Raw genomic sequence first — 23,630 nt, forward strand, 5'->3', positions numbered from 1 at the left:
GGAGGGGAAGTAATTAGGTTTATTTATTTATTTGTGTTTGGAGCAGGTACTGGGGATTGAATCCAGGACCTCAAGAATGCTAAGCATGCGCTCTTGAGCTATACCCTCCTCCTCTCTGACTAGTTATTTGCCATGCAGGGTTTAGGAGTTTCCTTTGATAAGTTTCATTTCTTGTAACTTTTCAGTAAGTCATGAGGATAAGGAGAGAAACTCAGTAATCTTCCTTTTATTTTTGAACACTTTTTTTTTCTGATTACAAAGATAATTCCTACTCTTCTTGAAAAATTTGAAAATTATAGAAACACTTAAAGAATAAAAACAAACTATAAGTCACCACTTAAAGATTAACTGTTACTAGCATTTTGTGGAAATTAGCATTTCCAGTCTTTTGGTGCACATATAAACTTTATTCAGAATTGGAAAGAGACTGTATATAATATAACTTTCTCTGTTCTGTTAATAATAGTAAACATCCATGTTTATTAATTTAAACAATGAATTTAAACATTTCTTTACGTGTTTTTCTATATCATCTGTAATGATTGCATAGGATCTGTGTCCAAACCCTAAGGATTTAACCAAATCCTTACTCTAATAATACTATATTAAATTTGTTTCTTGTTATTTTTCCCATATTAGAAATCAGTACCTTTCTTATATATAAATCATTGCATTCAACTTTGATTGTTTCTTTAAAATGAGCATCTATTCCTAACAGTCTAATTGCTGTGTCAATAGGCATGACCACTTAGAAGCTAAAGCCCTTCTCTAGGATGCAGGCTTAATGCTTCATTGCAGGCAACAGGTGAACCTGAGTTATAAGCTTGTGATCAAATCAGATGTGACTTATTAAGCAGCTACTATATGCCACTTTTATAAGTGCAATCTTGTAAGTATATTAATTCCCATTTTATAAATGAGCAGTCTGAGGCTCTGAGAGGTTGAGGCTCAGAGTGCTGGTACAGAAACCGTAAAATTAGGATTGAAACTCAACTCCATCTGGCTCTAGAATAATTCCCTTTCTGCTATACCGGGGATACACAGTTTGCTCATGTTAGGGCACACTTAGAATGTGTCAATATCTGTGCGGTACACAGGGATAGACTGGAAGGGATTTAGAAGCATCTATATGAGATTTGTGGGGAGAATTCAAAGTGTTTTCTGTATTTTAGGATTTTATTAAAATAAAACGTAAATGTACAGTTCAGTCGGTTGGTTTTTTTTTTTTTTTTCTTAGTATTTTCACAGAACTCTACAACCATCACTACTAATTCTGGAACATTTTCATCATCCCAGAAGAAACCATACCCTTTAGTCATCACTTCCTGCTCCCTTCCTCCCCATGACCTTGGTAACCACTAATTTACTTTCTGTAGATGGCTTTGCCTATTCTGGACATTTTATATAAATGAAATCTTACAATATATGATTTTTGTGTCTGGCTTCTTTACTTATCATAGTATTTTCAAGTTTCATCCATGTTGCAGCATCTATCAATATTTCATTCCTTTTATGGCTGAATAATATTCCATTGAATGGACGTATCACATTTTCTTTATCCATTTATCAGGTGATAGACATTGGGTTGTTTTCACTTCCTGTCTACTATGAATAATGCTGCTATAATCATTCATGTACAAGTCATTTTTGTGGCTATATGCTCTCAATGCACTTGGGTGTTCCATCTTAAACTCTTTCAGGAAACACCACACTGTTTTCCAAGGCAGTTGTACTGTTTGGATCCCCCCTGCAATGGGATGAGGGTTGCAATTTCTCCACATTGATCTTGTTATTGCCTTTTGGATTATAGCCATCTTAGTAATGTGAAGAAGTATCTCATTGTCATTTTGTATTTTCCTGATGACTAACGACGTCAACCATCTTTTCATGTGCTTGGTGGCCAGTTATGTATCTTCTTTGGGCAAATGTCCATTAAAAACAATTGGATCATGTTTTTATTATTGAGTTGTAAGAATTTATATACTCTAAATAGACATCCCTTATCTAGTACATGATTCGCAGATACCTCCCGTCATTCTGTAGGTTGTCTTCTCACTTTTATGATGGTGTCCTTTATAGCACCAAGTTTTAAATTTGGGTGGTCCAATGTTTCAATTTTTCTTTTATCACTTGTGTCTTACTTGTCATAGCTAAGAAACATCCAAGGTCATGAGTATTCCTGTTTTCTTCCAAGCACTCAAGTACTTACATTTAGGTCTAGGATCCATTTTATTTTCCACTGGTTGAAAAGACTCTCTTTTCCCATTCAATTGTCTTGCCACTCTTGTCAAAAAAAAAAAAAAAAAAAATCTGGATTCTTCTATTCTATTCCCTCGGTCTGTCTAGTTCTTCTTTTTCTAGTTCCTTCCCATGATCTCCACTAGCTCTTCCTTCCAAAAACATACATTCTAAGTTTAAAAGAGTTATTGACAGACATCAAAAGAAGTTCCCTAGCCCCTGGGCTCACCTCCTTGCAGCCAAACTGCTGCCTCTGTAACAAAATTCTGAGGATGCTAGGCTGGGCTAGACTAGGATTCTCTTGAAGTGCAAAGTTGTGTTTTGCGCGTTAGTTTTCCAAGTCTAGTACCTTGGCAGTTTGTAGGAACTTAATGGTTCAAGGATATGTGTAAACAAGTTCACATTGTAGAGCACAGGGAACTATATTTCAGTATCTTGTAGTAATTTATGGTGAAAAAGAATATGAAAACAAATATACTTATGTTCCTGTATGACTGAAGTACTATGCTGTACACCAGATATTGACACATTGTAAACTGACTATACTTCAATAAAAATAAAGAGCTAAAAAAGTAAAAATAAAACAATAGAGGATATACGGATATGTGGATGGCTGAAAGAGTGACATAAAAATTTGGTGGCCTAATGACTGAGGTCCAATGAAGTTTTTGAGCCCATCATTGTAAGGTTATGTACACTGGAGGAATAGACCGTCAGGGAAATCTCTAATGAAAAGTTGATTGTCTAACTTACATCATCAGCTAATGTCTTTTGGACAGCTAGGAGACATCTTTTTTTAGGTGAGTCAAAATTGTACATATGACCTACTTCCTGTAGCTTCAAATATAGAAAATGCCTTTGGTTACACAAACAAGATGTTAATCTCTTAAGACGGTGTTGAGCTAAGATGTAGAATCTGGAGGTAAATATAACCACATAAATAATTCGCTGTTTTCTCTTTCCAGGACCATTATATTGAAATTACTATAACCAAAACTTTTTTGTGGTCTTTGATCACATGCATTAATTCCCTTAGGATCCAAGGATGGATGAGGGCTTCTTAAGGTTCGTGAAGTCCTAGCTGGAAATCTTGGTGTTTTGACTGCTAACACACTAATTGCAGGCAAGGAAAATATAGCAAATTTAAGGAGAAAAAGATGTAGGTAGTAAAGAACCTTCCAATATTTAATTAATTGGCAAAAGACTTCTTCGCTAATTAAACCCTTAAATACCCATGAAAGTAGGTACAGTGTTTTTGGTCTGGTGATAAGGCAACATGACTTAACCATTTCTTCACACTCACATTTAAAGATTTCTCAAGGAGACTATGAAATACAATGTGAACTTTATTAAACACTTGGACAGTCTTAAACACATTCGAGGCATTTAAAATATTTTCCATGTTTTTTAACAGTTTCTCTAAAAAATTTAACTAAGATTCAAACATTTCTACATGCAAAAATGTTGCACATTTCTCTCACCAGATCTGGTTTTGTCCATTAAATCTCTATGGCATGGAAGCTGAATCCGGAAAGTTCAGCACTGACTTCCAGTGAAACATAACCCACATACTCGACCTCTTCACCCACAAAAGAATGTAATTTACTGCATAGATTTCCAGTACCCTTCCTGGCCGCTAGGTAGGTCATTATTGGCTCACGGCCCTCTCAGCCAACAGGTAAGGTGCCCCCCATACTTCCTAAGCCTTGGAAAGCTAGCACTCTGATTTGAACTTTTTCACTACAATACAGAATTGTTCCTAATTCCTCAACTTTGGCCTTCTACTATCAAAAAACCAGCATTCTGCTCAAGAAACAAATAAACCTGCTCTTTGCAATATGGAGAACTACGAGAACTCATGGGAAAACCAGAAGCACAATGGAACAAGGTAAACTTCTACATCATATTCAAGAGACTAAGCTATAAAGAACCACTTGGTTACAAAATCTCTCGTTGCCTGGAGGATGGGATTAAAAACCACACAGCTATCCCCAGAAAACCGTCACACAGAGCATAGACTGCATGACTCCGCAGGTGAGTTTGCCGGATGCAAAGCAGGAGACTTAAACCTTCACCTTTGAGTAAGTGAAGCCAGTCTCTCCCACCACCTTCCCATAGAACCTAGTGTCTATGGAAGACCAACCAGCTAAGCTACACACCTACAACACATTAAATGTAGTACACTCACTTTCAAAAGCCTAAAAGGACAGTGGGATTATTTTGTATTTTAGGGGCTTTCACAATTTAGAAAGTTAATATTGAAATTTAATTTGTGCTGCTAAAAATCAAAACCTGCCTTGACTCCTTGACTTGCCAGAGAACTACGTAAAGCTCTTATTCCTTTAGTCATTATGTTCGTGAACCACATGATCTTTGAAAGTATGCCTTCCCCTGGCCTTTCCTGTGCTATAGTGAATACATCACTCACCACTAGAGATGTGCACCCCAGTTCAAATCCAGGAAAGGGTCGAGTGCCCGAAAAGTCATGTACTGCCTCTTTGATAATGACCCAAAGTTTCAGTCTACTCTCCCGAGCTTGCTACCCTACAGTGGTCACATAGACGTTAAGTCCATATAGGGTGAGGAGTAATCTGGAGGAAGATGGAAAGGCTTATGGAAAATAAATTATTTTCTTGCCTCTAGCACGCAGGATTCAGTTCAGTGCCTCTATGAATGACTCCATCTTAATTTCCCTCAACAAATACAGGCTAACCAGGTGACGTGCAACCTTGGCTGCTAACTACCATCAATTATTTTAACTTTGATTGCACAGCTTTCCCAAGACCCACCAAGGTATACCATCTCGGTACGAGGGCCAAGAAACTGGAGTTGCTAAGTTCCATGGCTGATTTGCACGCAGCAAGCCCATCAGAGGCCTACAGGCAAGCTTTGGAAATGTTTGCGCAGATTACTGTAATGCAGCCTATGTGAATGAATGGTTTAAAGCAGATGAGGAAAAGGGTCGCATCGTAGGCATTCTAGTAAAACCCACAAGATACGGAATGCCAATAGTATACTGAGAAGCAGGTATTATACTTTAATAATAAAAAACACAACCAGAGAAACATTTTCTATTATATTAGCAAATACACAGAAGAGCAATGAAATAAATGGATTTACTTCAAACTACTGGTTCTCACACCCATGAACATACATGAGAATTACTTGTGGAAGTTTTAAAGAGTCTAGGCCTCACTCGGAGGCTGCAGTGGGGGTCAGGACCCAGGTATTTTTAAAAAGCTCTTTGGATAGCTCTGATGAGTTTCCTGCTGGTTGAGTCTCTGATTTTAGGTTAACTGGGGTACTTTGGATTTTTTTGGCCATTGTTTGGGGGTTTGGGGAGCTTTTTTTGCAGATTTGCTAGCAGTAGTGAAGAACTTGGCCTCTGGCTTTTTGGGAGATTGTCTTGGGTCTTTCTTCCCCAGCGAAGAGTTTCTTTCTTTCTCCACCTCTTCTTTGATTTTTGCCTTCTTCCCTGTGCCTTTACCTGGGGTCTTGGGCTCCACAGCTGTCGGGGTCTCCAAAGCCGGGGAGGCCTTTCTCTTCTTCCCACGAGGTGTATTGGGACCAGGACTCTTCTTTGGAGACTTCTTTCCTGTGGCATGTTTTTGTATCTAAAGAAAAAGAAAAAAGTTAAGTCAGGGGACAAAGAGGAGAGGGGACAGGACGACTGACAATGTAACTTCAAGATTCATTGTCCTCAGCATGATGAACAAGGAACAGCTTTTTTCCTTCTACCTTGCAAACGTTTTGTAAGGTAGTTACATCCTATCATTCATTGCTGTAAAAAGGACTGCAACACCTTCTGTTCCAATCAGAGGAAAACCATCTTTCCCCATGGCTGGGGTTAAGGGCTCCTGGAAGAACACACTGGGAGCACAGCAGGGAGACCTGTGATCTAACCCTGACTATTCTTCACCTTCAGCTGTAAACTCCTTGCACATGGGTTAGGGCAGGGGGTTGGTTCCCAAACAAAGTGTGTAAAAACCAATGGTAACTGTTAGAAAAATCCATTTCCCAGGATGTGAGTCACAGATCCTTTGATGGGACTGTGCTCAAGGCTGGGAATTCTGGATTTTCCAAGCACTCTAGATGATATGGCTGATGATTTAGGTACGGGCTGTGCCATAAGATGTGCCATGAGCCCCTTACACGGGTCTTGTTCATGGATGGTAGGGGAAGCCCTCTAGTCTTCTAGGGACCATTTCTTCCCTTATTTTCCAGAGGTCCCCTCCAATAGCTGGATGGATACTATAAGTATGAATAAAAGCAGTATCAGAGAACCCCACAATAAAAACTCAGTTCCTTTACATCATCTCCCCTGAAACCCATTAAGTCAGATTTCTGTTAGGAACCATGCAAGGCAGGGTATTTGAAAGGTTTCAGATGAAGGATCCAGTATCCAAGTTTCCTCTGGCAAGTTTTCTGAGATGAAGTATGTGATGACTCACCTTCAGAGACTGAACCTGCTTTTCAAAACCACAGGCAGGCAATGTTTCTTAAAATTATTTATCCAGCCGAGTCTCCCTTGATTCTAAGGTACACAAGAGGCCGTGCTGACTATACCCCACTCCCATACCTCAGAGGAGGGTAAAGTCAGTCGGGGTAACTAGCTCAGGGGTTCTTGGGGTTAACCCTAGTATTTTTCATCTATCTCTTCACAATCGTTGGTGGAACAGGTCTCACTTGAAAGAGACTTCTACAAATGACGACCCCCAGCTGCGAAGCGCTGCCTGTACTCAGCGGTGCCTGCCTGACACACGGGGGCCCGGAACCTGTCCATGATGAATAAAAACCATTAATGAAAATACCTCCACGTTTCCTGCAGCTGGAGTTTCCCTCGCTGGTACCAGGAGTGGGATTTCCTCTTCAGATTCATCTTGTGGTTTGGGCTGGGCTCTTACTCCACTGGCCACCTTCTGGGGTCCAGGGTCCTGTGCTGGAGCACCACCAGTTTTGGGGGCCACTTCATCTGTAGTTGGGGCTGATGCAGCCTTCCCAGCCTGTTTCATAAGTTTTTGTTTTCCTTTCTTCTCCCGTTGTTTTTTAAAATATTCTATCCTCTTTCGGCCTTTCTTCGCATCCTACCCAAAAAATTAAGCATAATTTTAGTAGGGGAAACTTTTTGTTGGTAAATAAATGGCACAGACTTAGCACTTGCAGTCAGGTTATTCATAAGCTCCCTGAAAGGGCCTTGACCTGTACAAGACCCCAGTAAACGAACCCCACCACCAGCACCTGAACCCCAACTCCAGTGTCTTGGAGTCACAGCCAAAGATGCATTTTATGGGGTAAATTATACTGAGAATCTGGGTATCTGAAGTATGCAGTCACAGGTTTTGTGGAGTCAACCCCATTTACAGGCCAGTCACAAGTCATCCAGACTACGTAATACGTGATGTGAATCAGCTGGTCTTCCGCGTGTGCAGGTCCCACATCTGCAGATTCAACCAGCCTCAAATCAAAAAATATTCAGGAAAAAAAGAACCCAAAAAGTTCCAAAAAGTAAAACTTGAATTTGCTGTACTCTGGCAACTCTTTACATAGCATTTACACTGTATTAGGTCTTATAAGTAATCTAAAGGTGGTTTAAAAGATGTGGAGGATATGCACAGCTAACGTGCAAACACTACGCCCCTTTATACAAGGGCCTCGCAAATTTTGGCATCTGTCGGGGGAACCACACCGACAGAGATGGGTGACTGGACATCCCCATGAAACTGTCGCAAAAAACAAAAACAAAAAACCTGCTTTTTTTTATTCCTACCTCAGTTTGTGATTAAGAGTTAAAACAGTAACACGTTTACATAGCTAGAGGCCCATCACCCTCACCACACAGTACTGTTTAATAACATCTACAGTGGCGTCCAAATTCCATCCTAACCAGCAATTCCAACATCTTCACAAAGCCCTCAACTGAATCTGCTGACACATGGCAAAAAATTCAGACTTCCTGCTTCCACTTATAGCAGTCTTGTTATTCCGGATTCTCCTCCCAATGAAAATGAGTAAAAAAGTGGGGCAAAATATTAAATTTTTTTTCATAAAAGCACTGACAAGCTGATTACACTATAAGCAATTTTTGCCCTGAGAGTATTTGCCTATGCCTAACTTTCAAGAGTTGTGTAAGAGTGGGAGCAGGAGGGCAGGGGTGCGGAGAGAAATCAAACCCCAGCGTCCACACCAGGCAGGGATTCGAAGAGAAAACTCCCTTCACAATAAGCTGGGACCCCAATGAGTCAGACCCTCAGGGTAGAGAGAAACAGGAGGCTGAGCTGTGAGGATTTATCATGATGGGTGGGTTTTTGTCATTGGGAACCTCAAGCCTTGAATGTGCTTTCGGTGAGTGCCCCAAGGTGTGTGGCCGTCGTAAGTGTAAACCCTCTGGGGAAAGAAAGATCTTCATCCCGCCCATCAGATTAGCCTACAAATAACTTCCCAAATGGAATGACCACCACAAAGTCCAAGATAACCAAGCACATAAGGCACCAGCAGGGAGAGACAAGCAGCTGCATCACCTATTATGTCAATTATCAGACAACAGAACAACGACACTTAACACGTTACAAGAATGAAGACAAACTGGAAGAATATTCATAGATAACAGGAAACCAAAAAAGGTACAGTACAGCCAACTTGAAAAAGAACAAAACATGGAACTTACAAAAGTAAAAAAATAAAAAGATCGTGTCTAAAAACTCATTGGACACAAGTATGTGGCTGGAGAAAGACTGAATAAACTAGGAGACTGGTCCAACTGAGAGCAAACAATTTCATTTTCTCTCCTGTGGCTCCTTCTGCAGTAGAACCAGGAGGACAGAAAACCTACCCAGCAAAACCAAGGGGTATCTGTCAGCCTCATACAATCTTAAAATCTGCCTATAAGTAAGCAAGGACTTAATAGACTAGATTCTGGTTTTCCTCTTCCTCTCAGCTCCCCTCACCACCACACAGGTCCCTTCTGAGCCCCATCAGTCCTTCCGTTCTCTCTTGTCCAGCCGTGTTTACACCCAATTAAGCCTGTCCAGGGTCTGGATTTGTACTTACTTTCTTCTTCTGACTCGGTGTGCGCAGTCCCTTGGCTTCACCCCGGCTGCTGACAAACGAAGAGAAGACAGGCAGGGACACCGATCTCTCGGTCTTCACGTACAAGAGCTTCACGCTCTCCCACTTCTGAAACAAGAAGAGTGACATCAGCTGCACATGCTTTGTTCCTTTTAAACAAACGACTGGTTAAAGCATCTGCTAGACTGTACCTCCGGCAGTTTCTGTGAAAGCCTTTTTGTGACAGCAACGACATTTTCGACGATGTGCTGAACCTGCATTCCAGTGTGACCGATGCGTATGGTACTGAAATTTAATAAAGCATTAGACATAAAGATTTAAAAAAATTTTTTGTTTTTCAAAATAAAGCAAAGGCAAGTATGTGAGAAATACACACACAATCCTGAAAACATTTCAAGGTAGAAAAATTAAAATCTTTAGGTTCTCGATTTGAAAGGAAGATGATCATCTTTTATGTTCTAAAAATGCTGTCCTCCTGACATATGTCCTACCATTAAGAGGTGACTGAGGAGTTGGCGCCTAACCATGTGAGGGTGGGAGGGTCAGCGGCAGGGCCAAAGGGAGCTCTACCTTCATCCTAGAAAACACAGGTCACTGAGTCAGCCTGAGCACAATTACCCCCAGGAGTGGCTGTTCTGAAACAGAACTCCCCCCACGAGGACTGTAAAGGTCCACTGCCCGGAAGCAGCTGCCATCTCTAAGACAAATATGATGGTATGCAGCGTCTTCTGGCCAAAAGCAAGACCATCCCTTCAGCTGAGGCACAGTGCAGACACAAGCCAACAGGGAAGCCCAGAAGTGCCACTGCTCAGCTACTGGGTCTGCTGGTCCGTGCCAGTCCCCATCCTTCCTGCCATGGGAGCTGACAGGCAGGCCGGCTGTTGGTGAGGTGTCTGCAGAACGAGGAGGACACGGGCTGGTGCTTCCACCTGCCTCTAGCCAAAGGGGCTCTGCTCACTCTGTGTGCCCCCTGCCACCAACCTGCAAGTACACCCCGGGCTTCCCAGATGGAAGGATGGCAAGAATTGGGTGTTGTGGGGAGGAAGACAGAAAACTACTGTTGGGGAAAGATGGGAAAAGAGATGAAGGAATGGTTTAGACTTTGTATTCTTATTAGTTGTCCAGAATTTTTCTTAAGCTGTGGGTTTTGGCTTGGAAGAACCCCTGGGGCAAAAGACAGCTACTCCTTCACCTGCCTTCATGGTGCTGCCCCCTTTCCCAGCTGTTCACTGATCCCATGAACCAGACCTCTGACCTTCCAGAGCCACCACTTTAATGTCAGCTTATAATCAAAGGAGGAGAGGGGCTTGGGTCCAGGCCTGACCATCAACTCTTCTCAGCTGCTTAATTACAACCAATCCGGGGGGTCCCTACCTGTTGGCAGAAGGCAACACCAGAGTCCACCAGTCTTGCCTCGCCATACCCTGCTCCGGCCTACCTGGAGACACTGCTGAGGACTGGCCTCTCTGGTGAGCAGAGTCAAGACATTTTGGTGGCCCTGTTTTATGATATATGTGAGCACTGGGTAGACATGGGCTCCTGGGGTCTCTCTGGGAGGAAGGGTTGCACCCTACAGCCCTGCCCTACTGGCAGGTGCCCATCCCTACACCACAGACCACCCCCCTCCAGTCATCAGATTAAGTGTTTAATGAAATGCTTTTGAATATGCTTAAAACTCCCTTCCTCCCCACAAACTCAAACTTAACCTGCTTCTCAGCCTAATAAATAAATTAAAAAAAAAAAGCTGAGCCACACTATCCACCTGGAAGCTGGAACGCACTCACTGCCCTAAAACGTCTTGGTTGGTATCTGGGGCTGGGTGTGGGGAGTCCACCCAGCTCAGCGTCCAGAGAAAAGAGAAGATCAATGCAATAACACAGACACTAGACAGGATGATGGAACAGGAGGGACACGGAATTCATTAAACAAGAAGTTAAAGCAAGACTGAAGTGGACCTTTACTTTAAAGGATAATGTGGTGCCAGTCAACACGAACGCCCAGTACCACAAATGTTCTCTAAGCATCAGTCTTATTCTCCTGCTTTCCTGAGTCTAGAGGTGCCCTGTCTAACAGAGTCAACATTAGCACTAGCCACACGTGCATTTTTAAACTGAAAATAAGTTAAGATCAAGTAAAGTTTGAAATTCAGTTCCTTGGCTGCAGCAGCCACATGTGGCCAATTTTCTTGTGAGTTTGCACAGCTATAGACCATCTCCATTACTGTGGAAAGTTCTAGGATGCAGTACTGTTCTCGAGAACTGAATACTCCTAAAGAAAGAATTTTAGTTTTAACAGAATGATCTGGTTTCATTAACACTATCTTATACAAAAAAAGTTTGTAAAATCATTATTAAATGTAAGATTAAACAAAGGCACACGTGAATGCCTTCTACTTACCTGCAAGAACCACTTTTAGAGATGTTTAAAACGGTTCCCCCGACACAGTCATTGATCTCTTTGGATAAATTCTTGGCCAGAAGGTTTACAGGCACTGGAACTCTAGAACGACACACAGGCATTTAGGGCAGCACACACACACCTACAAATTTCATGCTACTCAAGTCCTGTCATTGCTGGGAAACTCACTTCTTTCTATTGTAGAAATGCTTCCCAAGGTGTGAGGGTAAGAGCCGTCTGATTCTAGCATCGGCAAGGAAGAAGTTGAAACTACTCAAGAGGCGCTGCTTGGCTTCATAAGCTTTATATTCCTTTTTTAAAGTTCGGAGGGGTATAATCTGGAAAACGTAAGAAAATGTAGAAACATGAATCTGTACACAAAACAGCAACAGACTCACAGATGTAGAAAACTTCTGGTTACCAGGGGGTGGGGGGAGGGACAAATTAGGAGTGTGGGATCAACAAACGCCTACATATAAAATAGATAAGTGATAAGGATGACAGCACAGGGAACTATACCCAGTATCTTGTAATAACCTATAATAGAATAGAATCTCCAAAATAAACAAAAACCCTGAATCACTATGCTGTACACTTGAAACCAACAATATTGTAAACCAACTATAATTTAAAAAAAAAAAAGAAAGGAAAAAAAGTGTGAAAACGTAAGTTAAGAACCCAAACAATAACAAGAAACACTGGGACAATTTGTATCCAGATTTCAAAATGCGCCGGAGCCACAGTTGTGTGAACACGTGGGTGTCTGAAGCAGCATGGGCTCAAGGCTGAATGCTGGGGGCACAGGGGCAAGGGAGTCGGGACCCTCCCTGAGAGAAACTGGACCAAAAGCTACAAAAAGCGCGAGAAGTGCCAAGTCAGAGGCAAACCTGGGACGCCCTGGAAGTAGAGAGGAGCACATAACAGAGCAACCTTCTGGAAAATCTTTTAAGGTATAGAAGTTACTGATGTAGACACTGAGCTTTTAGGAAAATAAACCTCAACAGCTCATCCGTCACAGGGAAGAGGGAACTGCCCTACCTAAAGCCAATGAGAATTAAATGAAAAAGAGAAAAGTAAGTTTGAAATCAAACTCTTAAAAGAGAAATATGTACCAGGTGATATAAGAATGTATTACTTGTCACTTCAGTTGAAACTAATCTTTGAATTGCCTTGAAAATATTAACCTGCTCCCTACCTGAGAAATGGTTTTAATCTTATGCTTGTTCAAAAGCTTCTTATAAAAACGTTCTGTCTGTTCAGGAGTTAAATTCGGTTCGTCTTTGGTAAATAAACAGATATCTGCTAAATCTGATCGAATACAATGAGGCAAGGACCTGCAAAATACACAAGAAAAAAATGAGGAATAAAGCATTATAACTGATAACATATGTTTATATTCCGTAGGACACAATAAATTCACTGTTGTTTCAATAAGCTTCATTCATGCTTTTTAAGTAAATATGCTACTGAGAACGTTTATAAATATATCCGGTTTTTAGTAGTACACAGGAGAGAATTAAGATTCAAACACTAAATCACCACAAATATCTACAAGCCAAAAAATCAATTAATATTTGGGATACAATCAGAGTTGAGATACAATCAAAGAGACTCAAAACAGTGCACATTCTTATTTTATATGTTGCTATATATGCACATGTACCATAATGTTTCTTCAGAACTTTACTCTGCAAAACACCCCTGGGCTCCATAAACAACTTAACTCTTACTAGATGAAACAGAGAACGGAGAAAACCAACAGGGACCAGCAAACATGCATCAAGTTGAGTCTCAAAGAGGAAAAAAGGATTCGCCCACATTCTAGGCCTACATGTTCCGAGGAAACATCTCCTCGGTTTAGGAAGAGAGCAAGCCACAGAAGTATGACTTGGCAAAGGAGATGGAGGTGCTGCAGAGCTGGCTCACCAAGAAGTGAGCAGCTGGGAAAATATCCTGGAGAAGCTCAGAGGGCTTTCCAGAAGGGAAAAGTGCCTGGGCAGAGGTGTGCAATCAAGAAGACACACCAGATACATAAAGCAAAAACTAAGGCAATTGGGCTGCGGCAGTTTGTGAAGGTGAGTTAAGAGAGAATCTGAAGATCAAAAGGGTCTTTCCAATTTGTAAACATTCTTAACCCACACTCCCACCCCTTTTTCCTATGGGGAAAAGAAAAGAAAGAAGCTATCCCACACACTGCTTTCTATAGCAGAGCTGCTCTTCTGACACCCAAGAAATGAGAATTCCAGAGAGGCAGGGTTGCCAGACAGAATACAAGACACCCAGTTAAATCTGAATCTTTTTTTTTTTTTAGTATAATTATGACCTACTTACCCTAAAAAATTGCTTGTATTTTTATTGTTAAGTCGGGCATCTCTGACATAAAGAGTCCTAGCAGTAAGAATGTGTAACCACCATGGGTTTCTTTTCTACAAGGAGTTTGCTGCCAAGTTTTTTTTAACAGTCTCTGTATAAAAGAGTGAGTTCAGAACCTCAGGAATTTTAGCTTGGAACTGGCCTGACGTGGAAAGATAACATAATCTATGAAAATACAAAAGCTGTTTAATTTATTCTAAACTGTGTCCTCTCAAAAACCAGGTTTTCCAATTCAACATAACTGTTCAGGTTAAACCAACCACCATATATCCAGAACACTGGTGAAAAGTTCTGGAAAATTTAAGCACGTCTGAATTCCTATGGGACTTTTTTAGGTACAATTATTTCAACTCAGATACTTTGAATCTGCCAAGTTTCCACTAGAAACTAAGTTGCCAACTGTTAAAAGTACCACAGAATGCAGATAAAACCAGCAAAGACAGAAAACCCGAACTTACAATTTGACCCGCAGTTCTTTACTTGGAATCCTCCATAATATCACCATTAAAAAGAAATTTTCATTCTCATTCAAAAGCAATCCATTCGGGTTTTTCCTTGATCTGGAATGTGCCAAGAGAGCCTCTACTGCCTTTCTAACCTGCAAAGTGGAGATACTCAAGTAAGATAAATCTCAACCGAATTCCCATAATTTACCCCTGCTCAAATTCTATTTTAGAAGGTAACCTCCACAACCATATCCATCAGGATCCTGCAATTTGTACTCAGAGGAATGTAGACACCTCAGTATCGGCTAATAGCATCGTCTACAGAAAAGAGCCTCTTCTACGTAAGACATTGAGCCAGATGGTAACACGATTCCCCTGCGCTCGACGTTGAAGGCAGTAATCCTCGTAAAAGCGCAGTACATCTGTATCTAGCATTTCCTGCGCGCTTATTAGGTTCCAGGCCCCTGGTCACCGCGCTTTACGTGCATCACCTCCTCTGACCCTGGAGAGCAGAGTAGAAGGCAGTAGAGCGCATTTAAACACGAAATAACTGAGCCTTGTAAAATCAAGCGACTGGTCAAAAGTCAAACGGCAGGGAAGCAGAGCCAGGTGGATCTCACCTTAGAACCCAAATTATACCTGCAATCCAACTCAACAGAGCCAGGGTGCAGGGCTGGGGGAAGCGGGCACCTACCCACGCGTATAAAGGAGCGGACGAGCGGAGGGCACCGCGAACCAATGACCCTCCCAAAGCTCCGGAGGCGTCTACTCAGGCGCGGAGCCCGCACTCGGCACCCCGCAACTCACAAGGCCACGGCCACCCGGCTTCCGAACTCTTCCCTAGGGGCCACACACCTGCTCTTCGTCCAGCTGCTCCAGTGCGGCTGGAGTCGCAGGAGTCGAGGCTGAAGTTGCGGTGGAGGCGGACGGTGGAACCTGGGCCGAGGCCGAGTCCTCCATTTCTTCTTCACCTCGTGCAGATGCGCGTGCGGATCCCGGGAGCTGGCTCCCCTTGCGCACGCGCGAACCTGGGCTCGTAGCCGGAAGCCGGGGGGCGGGGACCAGGCCCTTGCGTCACATCCGGGAGCGCCGGGTCAAGCCCTGGGGCGTCGCGGCGTAAGGATTTGGCGGGCGCGAGCAAACTGAGTAGTCACTCTGCCAGAGGTCTGAACCTCTTGCCGGACAGGACGCTTCTCCTTCCCTTCTGCTCCCAGTTTCCGTAAGACTCTGGGAGCAGCCTGGCGCCACCTTGCCCCCACGGAAGAAATCCAGCGAGCGCCCGGGGGCGTGAGAGGAGGCCTGTCCGCCCACCTAGTGGGACCACCCGCTCTCCCTGGACCCAGACTCGGGGCAAGCGGCGTGGGGAACGCGGGGAGTCTTGGCCCCACCACCCACCTGCTGGGTGACCTTGAGCTGCCCAGCCACAGACTCCTCCCCAACGAGGCTGGTGACAATTCCGTGGACTCGTGCACGGGAAACACCAGACGCGTAGTTAAGCGATGTGGAGGCCCGAACGATGAGCTGGAGCCAGTCTCCTGAGCTTCAGAGCTCACTGAGGCGGGAGGTAAGAGCATATACTTATAAGCATGTAGGCTGGGAAACAAGAAAGTCTCCCTCCTTCCCTATGGCCTGAGAGGTGACCACTGTTACCTGTTTCTCCTGGAACCTTCCAGGGATGTTCTAGACATGTTAAGGAAATACTTAGACTTTTTTCTCTTTATGAAGGGTTGGGTTTCAATTTAATTTTTTTTCTTTTCTTTTTCTTTAACACAGGTAGTCCCCTAGTATACCCGTTGTTCTCTGTGTTGTCCTTTCCTCATAATGTATCTTGGAGGTTGTCCAAGTCAGTGCTTTATTTATGCTCTGCCTCTTTTTTAATGGCCGTTTTGCTTTTCATCATGTAGATTAACAGTTTATTTAGGAGCTTTTTGATGGATATTCAGAATGGTCGTTTTTGCAGCTAGCTAGGGCAGATTCTGAGAGATGGAGTGGAAATTGGAGGCTTGAGCGTCAGTTGTTCTCAAAGAAATGCTCCTTCCATATTGCCAAAGCTGGAGGAACGGGCGTTTTGCTGCTGGTCTCTAATACTGACTTTAACTTTAACCAAGAACTTGTAGGCGTGTTCTTAAGTCTTTAGGACCTACTCCACTTGTCTACTATGTGATGGAATTCGTTCTAGCACAGTGTTATGAACTGCTACATTAGACTTCATGTATCAGTGTTTCCTAGTATTCTGAAAAGAGTCTTAGGCCTGTCAGATGTTGTGTCGCCTGAATTCAGGTTTGAGAATCAGACTTTCAGGCCAGGGGAACAGCATGAATTCAGGTGACAGAGGATGGTGATGAAGTTTAGAAGTACTAAGTGGCTGGAGAAGAAATGTGCAGAGGGGAGAAATGGGAGGTGAGGCTAGAGTGGTAGGTTAAGGAATTATTATCAAGCTGAGGATTTATACTTTGGAGAAATCGTACAGTTACAAGGTTTTTGAACTGATGGTAGGGAAGAAGAGGTAGTGATGGATTATGTTTTAGGGAGGTTAATCTGGCTGTGGTATTGTAGTGGTTAAAGTAAGGTCATATACTCACAAATTCTTTGAAACTTAAGTGATAAAGGTTCATTCCCCTTGAGTGTGGGCTGGACTTAAGTGACTTCTAGCAAACAGAATAGAGCACAAGTGATGGGGTGTCACTTTAAAGATTAGGTTATAAAAAGACTATAGTTTCGACCTTGAGTGTTCTTTTCCCCTCTGTCTCTCCCTCTCTCTTTTCTTTGTTAAAATTACTTGCTCTGAGTGAAGCCAGTTACCATGTCCTGAGACGACTCAGGCAACCTGCTAGCAGGTGAGCTTGAAAGTGGATCATCCCCCCAGTCGATGATTGAAATGACTGCAGACTTTTGAGAGATCCTCAGTCAGAACAATCTAGCTGTTCTGCTTCCAGATTCCTGACCCACCCACAAAAACTGTGAGATAATAAATTTTATTTTAATCCACTAAATTTGGGGTCATTTGTTATCCAAAAGTAGGTCATAGAAATTTGTAGACCTCTCATCTTCAGACCCATCGACTGTGTTGATGTAGAAATCCTGTTTGGACCTCACACCCAAAATAAATTCCACCGTGAACTCATTATCAGCCCCTCAAACCTGCTCATCATATGATTTCGGTCTCATTGTTCACACCACCAACTAACTGCCTAGTTATCCAAGCTAGAATATGGGAGTCATCCTTAATTATTTTCTCCTTATCCCCCAAATGTAGTCAATAACAAAGTCTTATTTATTCCTTTTAAATATCTCTTGCATTTATCCAGTCTTTTTTATCCCTTCTAACTTGTGATGCAAGCTATCATAATTTTTTTTCCCTGGACTATTGCAGGAGCCTCCTAAGTTGTCTTCCTACCTCTAGTTTTGCATCTTATAGTCCATTCTCTGCCTTTCAATGGGAGTCATTTTTGTAAAGTACAAATGTGATCCTATCAAACGATCAAGCTTAACCACCTTCATTGCATTATCATTGTCATTAGGATGAGGTACAGATTCCTTAATTTACCTTATATATATCCAAGTGTGCATCTGTTGTCTGGTATCCTATATCTGGTTCTGCATTTGTCCTGGAAAAAAGTGTCCCAGTTTGAAAAATAAATTATATGGTCATCCTCAACATGTTAGGCATTCTTCATCTGCTCTCTCTCTTATTACCTCCTTAACTTCATACACTGCCACTCACCCCATTCAGTCTGTAGATCCTGGTTTCAACTCTGCAGTTTCCACTGTCTTCATATCTTACAGCATGCTGTATAAGACTTGAACAAAGATTGGATAAACAAGGAGGGAAATTCAGATTACTCCAAAATTCTGAATAACTGGGCAAATGAGTGGTTTTGCTAATAGAACTTGGGAGAGCAGGAGGAGCAATAGATTTGGAAAGAGAAAATATGAGATTCTTTTTCAGTATTTTGAGTGTGAAATTCCAGGGGTACATTTGTGTGGATCTGGAACGTGGAGGAGAAAGTTCCTGAACCAAAGAAGGAAATGTGGGAAGTCATGGAAGTGATGGTTAAAACTGGAAATAAATGAGATTGTAAAAAGAAGTATAGAGGAAGAATAGGGCTGCGGAGAAACCCTCAATTAGGGGACAGGAGGAAAGAGCGCCTGAAAAGAGAGAAATAGTTGAGGATGTAAAAGAAAACCAAGAGGGTGCTTAGGAATGGAGATATGAGGATGTGTTAATACCATCAAGTACTGACGAACTTCTAAAAGGCCATTTGTTGAGAAGTTAGGTCACGGTGACATTACAGAAAGCAACTACAGTGAAAAGATTATGAGGAATGTGAGTGATGGAACAAAACAGAACATTTTAAACTTTTACCATTAAGGCTAATGAAATAAGTGAAAAATACTTTTGTGTCCCAGAGGATTTTTTATATTGCCAATTCTCTTTAATCTCAAGGGTAATATATATAATAGCACTTGCTCATCTCTCCATGTAGCATCTATTGAATTACTTGTTAGCATTTTTGGTTTCCTCAAAGATTGACCCTCTATGGCCTTATCCTATTCACTTTCAATCCATAGGGCCCAATTCATGTATAATGCTTACCACCAATCGGTTCACAACTTAACAGGGCAAAATAAGGTGTGCAAGGCAGGATGTGATAAATGGTATAAGATGCCACATGAACTCAGATTGCTTCAAAACTGAAAGAATAGCAATAGTAAGAGGAGTTCTCTAAAATTAGTGTTTCACCCTGCTGTGATAATTTAATAATTGTCAACTACTTTGTTTCCTCTATGTCCTAGATTGAGTTCTTTGCAGACCTGAACTGGGGTTGAGTTATCTTGGGTACACACAGGATCTGCCTGGCATGAGGTGAGCAGATGCTGAATCTGTGAATCCCTTCCTGCCTTCCTAAGGCTTTACTCCTAACTTTCCTTCTCCTATTCTGTTATCTTCCTTTTCTCCTTCTCCAGTAGCTTCATGTGTGTTCTTAAGATATAGCGCCATGCTGCTTTTCCTTCCCCTACTCCAGCCTTTTTTTGGTCCTTTTGTAGTTAAGTGATTTAAAGTGCTTTCAAATTTCTCCTAACTCCTTAGTTCCACTTATACTAGTCCTGTTCCCTCTAACGTCAAGAGTGACCTTTTAATTCAGTCAAATTAAAAAAAAAATTCTCATTCTTGATCTACTGTATTTGAAACCACTCATGTTCAGTGAAATTTCAAGCAATTTTATCCTTTCTTAAATATCTATGCCTGCTATTTATTAAGACATGAGTTAGCCATTGGTGAGCACTAGTTTTAAATCTGCAATATACTGTTTTTTATCTATAGTTGCCACAATATGTTATACTGAGTGCATACTGAGAAGGAGAATTTTTGCCTGATTTTTAACAAAAGGATCATATCACAAATAGTAATTAGAATACAGAAAGGATGCTTGTCAGCTACAGGATTTGTTTCCTTGTTTTACGTAATCCCTTATTTCTAGTAGAAAACAGGAAAATATTTCACGCAAGTAATTGGGTGCACGATGCCTTCAGCGAGAATTTAAGGGAAAGAGATACTCACGATTACAAGAAAAATTGCACTTGTAAGATTAATATGTTGAATTTAGAGGACAGATTAAATATAAAGAATAAAAAAAGATGCCATGACAGTATATGATTTTTCAAATTCTTCATCTAGCTTCAAAATTGAAAATAGACAACCTTGTCACTAGAGGTAAAATAAAAATACTTCCTGTAACCTGTTTTTTCACATGGCCAGAGACTAGTTGATTTTTTATTTGTCCTTTTAAATTCAGAAAACTTTAAAATTTATTTCATTGTAATTTGGCTATCATTTATTCTAGATTGGGAGATACGTAGTTCTTAATTACAAAGCTACAGCATCCAAGGTATTGATGCAATTTTTCTGCTTTAAGATGCACTGACAGAAAGAACTTGTGTATCTGAAACTGGCTCCATGTGCCATTCTCTACTGTCAGTGTTCTACACACTGCAGTACAGTGTCTGTGTGGTTTGATACCCAAACATGACATTGAGGACTACAGAGAAAACAGATAGACTATGGAGAAAACAGACACACTCAGGGTATGATACAATACAGGTGATAATAAACAGACAAATCCTTCAAAAGGGAAGATGACAATTTTTATTGTTATTACAAAAGCAAATTTTTTAAACTTCAGTCATTTGAATAATTCCAAGAGCAGACTAGGGGCTTAATCCTCACACAGGCACCAAGTCAGGCACAGTAGGTAGCTACGAATCATAAGAGAAAGGTTTCTTTACCTTGGGTTCCCATAATTCCTACCTAGAGCATTCTGCCATGCTTTGGAATTAGGTTTAAAATCCAGCAAACCTAATCAGTTCCCTTTAATTCTGCTTTTAAAAAAATGAGAGCTAGGTATTAACCTGCTGTCTAGTGAAAACTAGTCACTAAATCCTGGCCTGAGAGAGATCCACGTTTCCTTTAGAACAAAGAGAAGTAGTTTAACGAAGAGATGGGTCAGTTTCTGAGAGCCCCATCTGAATGCTTAAAATGCAGACCTACTGGGCTCAGACCTGTTTCAGCTAATGCATGTGGATGATCACCTGAGGAGTGCAGGAGCTCCAGCTCCAGCACAAACTCTCTTCCCGGGCAGCAGAAAGAGGTAGTAGGGACTTGGGCTGACATCTGAAGCACTGAGCTAATGTTGGCAGAGGGGAGCCTCAGGAAGCACAAAATGTCACTCTACCTTTGCTGTCCACAAACCTGAGGTTTCCATGTTAAGTACTAAAGGGCAGTGGCATGTGTGACATGGCAGAAAAGACAACTACCATTCCAAGAGTCGCTTAAGAAATCCTGTCTAATTTTCTGCCTAATCAGACATGGTGCCTATCTGTTTCTCCCTTATTGTAGAGAACACTCCAACACTCCCACACCTTCAGGCCCTTATAACATTTCCTTAGTGAGCAACTCAGCTAGCACATTATTGTTTCAAGGAAGCATAGGATTAGAGGTATGTGAAAAGTATTTACTAAAGGGAAGACTCAGTATGTCCTAGGATATGGAAACTCAAGAATATCCTAGAGCCAAAACCATCAGAAGTTGAACCAAATCTACCCTATCTAAAATTCAGCAGTAAACTGGTTCAAATGGAATCCAAGACTACAGGAAAATAGAAACACTTCCTATTCCATTTACTATGAAATCTAATTTAACCAACTGACTGCTAAATTTAAATCTACTAAGTCTTTGAATTGTGCATGTGTAATTACATTTATTTATTTAACAAGTTGCTGCCATGGCAAGATCTCTAGATAAAGAAACAAGATCATAAATGTATTAGATGGCATCTGCTAGAATCACTGAAAAATTAGCTGGAGGAAATATAAGCCATATTGTTTGGAGACAGAAAATGGTCCCCTAAATTCTGTTGATTGCTATCTACCTTACATAGGTCTGTGAGAGGATTAATGGCACAGTTTATTCTGTAAGATAGGTCAACACTGAACATTTAAAATCGTCCTATAAACAGAGCTATAGTGCTGTTACCAAATTTTCACAAAGGGTTTTTTAAAAGTTGAAAGTTGCCTGATGTTAAGAGCTGTAATAAAAACTGTCCCTCGACTACCTTAAATCCCTACCCAAAGCAATGAAGCTGTCATCCATGAAGCAGCGGCCCAGGAGGGAGTCCATACCAGTGAGGAAAGGTGCTAGAGTGCTGTCATGTGGAATAGCCATCCAAGACCATGGGGTAATTTCAGTCATAACTAATGTTTCTGAAGATTGCCAGGCAGTTTGGCTGATGTTTTTCAAAAGTTCTTCATGGAAGCAGGTTTTGACTTTAAGTTCACTTTTTGCTTAGGTTGCAAAACTGCTGCTGGTTGAAAGTATGACCCAGAATATCTGCAGCACTTGAGCTGAGGATGCCAGTAATGTTCACTTGCATCACATTTCAAAGTCCATCCCATATTGTAAAAGCAGTTCTTGCAGTTTATGTAACTAGCAGACAAGTATGAATTAGCTCGTTACAGTGAACAACTTGTATTCGTTTACAAAGTTTTTACATTCAGTTATCACATATTTCAAGATTTTCAATTCAAAACAAATATACGTGGGCTTAATTATTCAAGAACACTTTACTATTTGTCACTTAATTTCATGGCATTCTATACTCAAGTCCAACTCTTCTGATTTGATTTTACACATTCTCATTGGTAAGTCTTATTTGCAAATTAAAAACAAGAAATAGATGCTATATTTTCTCCTCTCCCACACAGTTAGAAATATTTGGGTTTAAAATGGCAATTACTTAGATGTTTATTTCGATCTTTCTTAAATTCACTTCATTAATTTAAAAAAACTATAATTAAATAATCTAACATGAAAGCTGTATAAAGAACATCATTAATGTAAAAAGAAACAAAGAAAACTGTGATTCCAACATATCTATGCTAAAGATAAGAGAAAAAAACTTTAGGTCTATAATATCCTAATCTACAGCCAATTACCCTATTTTTGCATTACAATCAACAATATAAACACACTTGCACTCTCAGAAGACAAAATGACAGCATAGGAATCTGTATTGCTTTTTAAAGGTCCCACGTCTCCATACACTACTAGTTAACTTCAGACATTTCATTTCCCCATCCAAGTAACTAGGCAGTGTAACGAGGAGTTTAAAATGCGTCAGCTTTAAGTGAGCATTCTTCCCAGAGAACTTCAGAGCTCACAAAATGTATGGTATTGGTTAATTTACAGTGAGGTTTCTTCTAAATAATCTAATTATTTGCATAAATGTGCAAGAATCCATTGAAATTTTTATTTCATAATTACACTTATATTTATTCTCTTTTATTTTTTAGAGGTAGGCCCTTCACAGTGGATATCCATGTTGTTTTACTTGAGTCTTGGCAACATGCACATAATATTCTAAAAGTGTAAATGTTTTAAGGGCAGACATAACTGATTTTTAAAAATGGAAATCTATATCTGGAAATAATTTAAATGACTCTTGAACTTTTAAAGATTAATTAAAATTCAAGCAATTACTAGTCTTCTTATTAACTTGGAAGTGCAAAAAGAGTTATTATGTAATGTTTAAAGCTCCTACATATCCCAGAAAA

The 23,630-nt window shown here is 41.0% G+C and overlaps 2 protein-coding genes across 4 annotated transcripts in view; one reads left to right on the forward strand and one right to left on the reverse strand.

Annotated features, from left to right (window-relative positions):
• Window positions 1–3,566: 3,566 nt before the first annotated feature.
• RSL1D1 (ribosomal L1 domain containing 1) lies at window positions 3,567–15,557 on the reverse strand. Its single transcript, XM_010961734.3, has 9 exons — window positions 15,375–15,557; window positions 14,532–14,671; window positions 12,896–13,034; window positions 11,890–12,038; window positions 11,701–11,802; window positions 9,495–9,588; window positions 9,286–9,411; window positions 7,050–7,322; window positions 3,567–5,852 (listed from the first exon to the last, which is right to left on the reverse strand). Exons 1-9 carry the CDS (start codon window positions 15,477–15,479, stop codon window positions 5,526–5,528), a joined length of 1,455 nt encoding a protein of 484 aa, XP_010960036.2. The 5' UTR covers window positions 15,480–15,557; the 3' UTR covers window positions 3,567–5,525.
• A 58-nt stretch (window positions 15,558–15,615) lies between these two features.
• Window positions 15,616–23,630, forward strand: part of SNX29 (sorting nexin 29) — a 587,226-nt gene continuing 579,211 nt past the window's right edge. For all 3 annotated transcript variants that reach the window (XM_045521723.2, XM_010961733.3, XM_045521724.2), the window contains exons 1-2: window positions 15,616–16,083; window positions 19,317–19,386. The gene's annotated coding sequence lies outside the window, so the exon portion shown is untranslated. The remainder of the gene's footprint in view (window positions 16,084–19,316; window positions 19,387–23,630) is intronic.

This window comes from Camelus bactrianus, chromosome 18, assembly GCF_048773025.1.
Source record: "Camelus bactrianus isolate YW-2024 breed Bactrian camel chromosome 18, ASM4877302v1, whole genome shotgun sequence".
Classification (NCBI taxonomy): domain Eukaryota; kingdom Metazoa; phylum Chordata; class Mammalia; order Artiodactyla; family Camelidae; genus Camelus; species Camelus bactrianus.